The sequence below is a fragment of the Cynoglossus semilaevis genome, chromosome 20 (assembly GCF_000523025.1).
Source record: "Cynoglossus semilaevis isolate Cse_v1.0 chromosome 20, Cse_v1.0, whole genome shotgun sequence".
NCBI lineage: Eukaryota > Metazoa > Chordata > Actinopteri > Pleuronectiformes > Cynoglossidae > Cynoglossus > Cynoglossus semilaevis.
The window spans coordinates 13131739-13139224 of record NC_024326.1 but is presented as its reverse complement, the minus strand read 5'-3'; the positions used below and the strand labels follow the sequence as shown (position 1 = coordinate 13139224).

The window sequence follows — 7486 nt, the reverse complement described above, 5'->3', positions numbered from 1 at the left end:
CCTGCCCCCCACCTCCTCCCGGCTAACTCTCACAGCAAGAGGTTTCCACTCTCACCATCCCTCCTCCAACAGTCGGCACTTGAATAATTCTCTCAGAGCAGAAGAAAACCCACCAGCACCAGGCCTCACGTTTCCTCTCATACACACACGTATATATATATAAAACTATGTCAATGAATCCTAACAAACCTCCTGTTGTTAGGTAATAAGAGTCACCTGTGGTTTGGGTTAGTTACAGTAAATGTAAAGTTCAAAATTTTTCTGTGATTATTTTTAAATAAGTAAAAAAATGTTTAAAACATTTTCACGTTTTTCCTCCTGACTGCAGCTGACTTCACTCGACCGCCTCCAAAGTGAGTCAAAGTCAGCGTCAGTCTGCTGCAGCTTCACACAGAGACCACCCACCGATGACTTCCTCATCTCCGTCTCTATCTCAACTCTTCAAAGGTTCAGATAGAGACATGAAACAACAGGGCAGAAACCTCCAGCTGCCTGAGCGCACATTTATAGACAACGTCAGAAAAAGTCAGAAAAGGTGGCCTGGAGTTGAGGAGTGAACCACGGTGTGGCTGTTTACTTTGGTCCTGATGCTAACACTCAGTCCTGATGCTAACACTCAGGCCTGATGCTAACACTCAGTCCTGATGCTAACACTCAGTCCACGCTCTGCCTCAGAGGGTTTGAAAAACTGAACTGAAAAACTAAAAAGCAGCTGAACTCAGGTTGTTGTATATTTACGACAGTATTCGTCATATTTTTCCTCAGAAACGAGGCGCTGAGTCAAACAGCGTTTACTCAAACATCTTGTGGTTTAAAGCCCATTAGCTCCACTTATCAGAGCTCTGACAAACAGACGGCACCAGCAAAATCCCGTCGTTGTCCAGGACCTGCGCCCAGACCTGAACTCACTTCACTGCAGCACAAAACAAGTGTTTGGATGAAAAGCAGCGCTGCATTATTCAACGCCGGTGTAAATGAAAGGTTCACATTTGTCAAAGATACTATGAGTCGGCGGCGGAGGGAATAGACCCCGACACCTTCCAGGCTTTGTCTTAAAAGCCTCCGATGCGGCGGCGCCGACGTCACGTTTTATTCATTTCTCTGCTCCTTCATCCTTTCACTCGTTCGACCCAGTGAACTCTGCACACGTGCTGTCGTTCTGCCACCGCTTCAATTCATCCGCAGTCACTTCTTTTTACTCCTCATTTACATCTTTGATCTATTTTTTTAACCGTTCTCTCGTTAGCTAAACCAGCGCCACGGTGTTATGGAGACGCAGACGTGAGCGCAGCCTCACAGTGTATATTTCTGACACTTGTCATAGAAACTTTTTAAGAACTTTTGAAGGTTCTGCAGATGATTTTTTTAAAAATTGCCGGAGGAAGATTTTACATTTTTTTAAAGGGAGGATGGTAAGTTAAATATTACTATTCCACAACTCTGTGCTGTCACTTTTTTATGTGAAATGCCAGACATTAAACTTATACACCTCCACATCCGTGAAAATTTGTGTTTTGTATTTGTGTTTGCCCTCTTGTGGCAGACTTTAACGTCTGCGTCCTAGGTTCCGTCCCTCAGATCCATGACTAACACCTGGCCTGAAATAAAAACACCACCAAGCTGAAGAACCGATCGGAAATGAAAAGAATAAGAAGAATAAATATTTCAGAGGCTGTGGATGAGGAGCGGCCACAGACGAAGAAGGCTGGGATTACAGGAAGGCCCGTTCTCTGAGTGGACGCAGGACCAGGAGACGCAGGATTAGAGGAACACTGTGAGGCGACGACAGGAGCTTCAGCTGCTATTCAATGTTTTAATGGTGTATTTGACCAGAAGCAGCTGAAGTGATTTCTCCAGAGACGGAGATCAAGACACAGAGCTGCTCTAGAATCACCCACAGAACTACTTATTACCATTGATTCTAAGGCTCAATAACCAATTAATCTCACTCTCACAGAGAGGAGAAGTCGGCCTCCTCCTCCTCCTCCTCCTCCCGGCTGCTTTCTAGTGCAGCGCTTCAACAACCCCATGACAAAGAGTCCAATCATTATGGTGCTGTTAGAGCGCTCCCCGATGGCCCCGGCTGCTCCTGCTCCTCCTCTCTTACAGTAAAGAAGATTTACGGCAAACGCACAAAGGAACGTGTTACCACCGGAATATGTAAAACCCTCACGGAGGAACTCTGAGAACACGGCGCTCTCGGTGCACGCTGCCCTTATTTTCCATTTCCCTGATCATCGCTCCACATCATGGAGGAGCCGGAGTGACGCCTGAATACAAATCTGAAAATCTGAAAGGTGTGACAGACGGAATAATGGGGTGATTATTCTTCCTTTAACACTTCACACAGGCAGTAATTTGACACATTTACACAACAGCAGATCTACTTGTTCATTCATCGACTGCCTGTGAGTCTGTACTACACTGTACTCCTTCATAATTCAAACGTAAGCACGCAGACCAGGTGCAAAATGTGACTTTTTATGATGATAGGACATGAAAGTCCATGAATTACTGACTACGAAAATGTCTCATTTCTCACAGTCCAAGCCCTGACTCGTCGTTCTTCCTGCATCTTTTCCTCGTACTGCATCAAAAATGAACTATTATTAGCTTTTTCCCGATCCACACAGAAAAAAAAGCTAATTATTGAAGTCATTGTTTTACAAAAGTCAATTTTAAAAAAGCAGAAAACATCCGCAGCAGGAAACCTCCTTAGACGCCCAGCGACTGATGACAAACCAATCCAGAAATGTCATTTTCCAAAAGGTAACAGTCATGCAAATAATGATGAAAATCTTTTCTTTCTCATCAAATCGGAGTATTTTAACAACAAGCAGGATTTCTAGATGTGAGTCAGAGTCCAGTCCCCTCTCCTGCAGCCTTCACCTGAAGAACATTCAGCTCACACACACACACACACACACAAACAGCGAGAGAAAACCTTGGAAAAATCTATGCATAGATTTTTTACAACAACTTTTGCTTTTCACTTATTGCAGCTGCATAAAAGATTTTAGGTTCAACTGGACCTGATTCTGTGAAAGTTGAAGTGGTATTTCATCATATGATGTCATGTGACCTCTGCCTTTAACCTTGGTGAGCAGCGGGCAGCCAATTGCCTTTTGTTAAAACGACCTGTGCTTTTTTCCTTTTTTTTTTTTTTGCTTTTCACTGTTAATTCTCAGCCAATTGAATTTTATGTATTTTGTGACTTTTTTGGAGTGTTGAAAATAAAGCCAATTCTAATGAGCCAAATATAACTGCTATAAAATGCTTAATTAGGCTGAGAATGCCTGGGTGAAACGACAACATCCAGCACACACCGATGAAGAGGCTGGTTCTGTTTTCTGTTTGGTTTGTCTGTTGTCTGCCAACCCTACAGACTCATCAGGTGCTGGTTATTCCCACTGACACCTGGTTCATGGAGTGAATGTGGAAGATTTGTCTCCGTGGAGCTGTAGATCAAGTCCCCCCCCCCCATCCCCCCCCTCCCTCTGTCTACACTGCTACAATAACCAACTGATGTTATTCAAAAAAAGGAGCTCGACCGAAGGATTAATATCTAAAACATTCAGGGTGAACAGACGAGCAACATGACATCACGACGTCATGGTTCCATGGTGTAGCGGTTACCACGCCTGCCTTACAAACAGAGAGTCCAGGGTAAATATTCTGTGCTCCACTATTCTCTAGATCATGACTCACAAAATCAAAACCAAAAAACATCTACAGATAATTCACAGACGGTCCACGGTGAGTGAGAAGCAGCGTCTGATTTTTTCCGTGTTCTTCTCCACAAACCCTTCAGCAAATGGACTTAAAGACCTGTATTCCACTTAAGCATCTTAGTCTGTACAAAAAAAACCTGATTACATTTTCATGCCAGGTCACCAGAACACTGACAAAGACCAGGTGAGTTCTTTTTTTTTCTTTCTATTGTCATCTCCAGAAGTCGTGCGGTTCTACGACCTCCTTAACCGTTGTCATTTCACGGCAATTATGAGCCTTCAGAGCAAAATCGTTAAAGTCATTTCACGCTAGCCTTCAGTGACAAACTCTGTGGGTGAAAGTGGAGGGGGGGAAGGGTGAACAAAGCATCATCCCACTCTCTTTTCTCCTGAAATGAAAAGCATGAAATTACAGGATTGCTGCAAACACGATTTCCCCGTCTCCTTGTCTACACGAGACAACAGACGACGTCCCCACAGTTGGAGGAGACTCTTCCTCTGTGCTCGTCCAATGCACAAAGCAATTACACATACAATGAAATGCTGCGCACAGTGTAAACAGGGCAGCGTACCTGAGGAGAGTCATTTGATCTGTTCTCTGTGAAACGGGATTCATCAACACAGGCTGCTGATCTGCTCCTGCCCCTGCTCCTGCCCCTGCAGGATTCATCAACACAGGCTCCTGCTCCTGCCTGCTCCTGTTGTCCTGAACACAACAACAGTGGACTGGAGCACAAACACAGAAGAAGAAGAAGAAGAAGAAGAACAGCCAGTGTCCGAGGAGCAGAGAGCCCGGACACGCTGGCCCCGGTGGTGGTGGCAGTGAAGTGACAGCGTGATTTAAGTCCCGTGTCGTTGTTGGGTGTGTTATCTACAGCAGCTAACAGGGCCACGCCGATGTGGTCAGACAGCCAACAACTGCAGCTCAGGAGGTGGAGCTGATAACAGAGAGGCCGCGGCCGACTTCAGCCTCATGAATCTAAGCTGCTGTCACACACATGTTGATCTGCCTGTTGTTATTCACCTGTTTCTGTGAGGAGAGCAGAGGTCACCACAGGGGGCAGTGACCCAAACAAAGCTGCGACCTTGACACAATTCGTACCACGCTAACCACACACAGAGGTCGACGTTCAAAGATTGTCTGATCAATAGTTAACATCCCAAAAATATTGATTTTATTTTATTTTTAAGCATCAAAAGCATCTACAAACAGACGTGGCTCATTGTTCAAACCCACCAGGTTCTGTTACCCATCAGTAACGACTGACGCGCTGCATTACAACCAGGGACATTGTTCCTGTAATGGAATTCTTCTTTATCCCTCTTTAATCCCACGTCTCTATCTGTGCTCAGGAGAGGCGGCGGCGGCTGAACATTTGACATGAAATCTCAGCACTGACCCTGTCATCCTGGATAAGCACCAGACAATGGAGCCGGAGTGGAATGGATGATGTGCCTATTACCAAACACACTAATCCTCTTATGATGTTAAAGAGCTCCTGATGACATGTGAGGACAGAGACAGACGTGTGGAGCACAGGTCAGAGAAACCAGGCCCGTCATCCAATCAACAACAACGACACCGACAGCAGCAGTTTGTCCGTTTTCTACATGATGACGTGTGTATTTCAATTTTAAGCATTATTTCATAAACTCTACTGATCCCACACGGGGGAAATTGTTGCGTCAACAGCAGATCTGCTGCAACACGCTGCCCCCTGGAGGCGCCAAGTATGTCGTTTTTCTTGGATCCAACCCAGGACTAACCGCTACATTATTGAAGGTGTACACTCTGAAGCCAGAACCAGTAAAATACTCCTTTTAAAATAAAAGCGTCTCCAGTGCCGTGACCGACGTCTTCAGAGGGAAATCAAAGTAACTCTTCATCAAAAGAAGGATGTAAAAGAAGGGAAAGCCCTGAGCTCAGAGCTCAGAGCTCTGACCGTCAGCAAAGACGAGGTCGATCTAACGACGGTGGAGAACCCGGAGCTCTGAGTGTGAATCTGTCAGCGCTACAGACGGTGTGTGACTGAACGACGGGGGTCTGTGCTCACCTGTCTTTTCCCGTCTCCTTCTTGAAGACCATGTCGCAGTGGTTCATCCTGTCCTCCGTGGTGACGTAGATGCGTGCGTTTGGATAGTTCTCCACGGCCTGACGCAGCATGTTGTAGACGATGCCCTTCCCGTCCTTCCTCATGTTCCTCAGCGGCCCCCACACCACGTAGATGGTGTCGTTGGCCTGGCCAAAGAAGTACTGGGGCTTCTGCAGCAGCAGGGGGACGCTGGTGTGGGACACCACCCTCAACGTGGTCCGCCGGCCCACGTCCTTCTCGAAGCCTCGGGTGGGGGCGTTGTTCATCCTCCAGATGCAGGGAGAGCGATCGATCTCCGGCCCCGCACCTTGACCCAACATCTGTCCGGAGCTGGAGACGATGCTGCAGAGCTCACAGTGAAGCTTCAGAGGCTGAGAGCAGAAGAGGAACAGAGTTCAACATCAGGATCTGAGCTGCTCTGGAGAATTTAAAGGGCTCTTGATTTTACTTTACAGCTTATTAACGTCCTGAGGAACTTCAAGTCAAATATTTCAAAGACATTTTGCTCCAATAATGTTAAAGTCAAGTTCTGTTTGAAAAAAGTAAAAGTGTAAACATTAACCATGGATTAATCATTAAATCTAACTTCATTAAAATTCAATTAAGATTTTTTTTTTTATTATTCCGGAAAGTAATTTTCCAAAGTACTGGCTCTACAGTTACTTGTGGTCTTTTACTTTGCAGTATACTTTATATAGTGCAATAATATTTAAGTGAGATTTTGGCAGGAGGGCTGTTGAGATAAAAGGCGTTTGGTGATAAACAGTCGAACTCTCCACCAGTGTTTTACAGCCTTCTATAATTTCCTTTTATTTCCGTGGCCGCGGCCAGAACTAACATTGATTAGGATAATTGAAAACCGCACCTCGGAGAGAGAGTGTGTGAGGGTCGGGGGCTGATGACCCATGTTTATAAAACTGACCCAGATCTGGACACTTTATAATTACCTTCAGGCAGCCACGGGTTTGGTTCAACATATTTACATATATTTATATTTCTTTTTTTATGAGTAGCCTCGTTACTGACAAGTGTTTAAATAATCCGTCAAATTTGACAAACGATCTCCTAATTCTTCAATCGTTGGTGAGGAAACGATCAGTGGAGCTCAGCTGGCAGCTCTCCATCCACACACATCACTCCATCCTCCAGCTGTCAACCACTCATCCATCAGATCGCACTCTCCTCACACTGCGCCTCTCAGCACCACGCCGCTATCTGCCGGCCTTAGCGGTGGCTAACGTTCCGCTGAGATCCAGTGTGTTTTACATCAGCACTTAATCGTTACGTTTGTATAAATCCTGGAATGAACAACAGCCTGAAATGTTTGAAATCTAAAGCCCAGCGTGTCAAGATAAGAGTTGATAAAAATGAAGCTAAATGAAACAAAACCAAAATCTTAAACAAACATCTGGATCTTCACTTCTCTCCACCATCATCAGTGAGGCAGAGCTGTCCGTGGTGCTGAATCTGCCTCCGCTGCTCTGGTCTCATTTCTTAAGTGCCGTAAGTCCATTACTTTAAAGGTGAACACGATGTTAACGGCTGGGGGTCGGTGTACGTGACCCACGCATCCTGTAGGAGGACGAAGAGAAACGCCAACTCAAAATAAACCCTGTTAGAACGCTCCTACTAATTAGTGAGAGCAGTTGGAGAAAAATGTCA

The 7486-nt window shown here is 45.4% G+C and overlaps 1 protein-coding gene across 2 annotated transcripts in view; it reads right to left on the bottom strand.

Moving 5' to 3' along the window:
* Positions 1-7486, bottom strand: part of st6galnac3 (ST6 (alpha-N-acetyl-neuraminyl-2,3-beta-galactosyl-1,3)-N-acetylgalactosaminide alpha-2,6-sialyltransferase 3) — a 30203-nt gene that overhangs the window by 7909 nt on the left and 14808 nt on the right. For both annotated transcript variants that reach the window (XM_025066178.1, XM_017042578.2), the window contains exon 3: positions 5786-6195. In XM_025066178.1, the coding sequence (XP_024921946.1) occupies positions 5786-6195 (410 nt within the window). The remainder of the gene's footprint in view (positions 1-5785; positions 6196-7486) is intronic.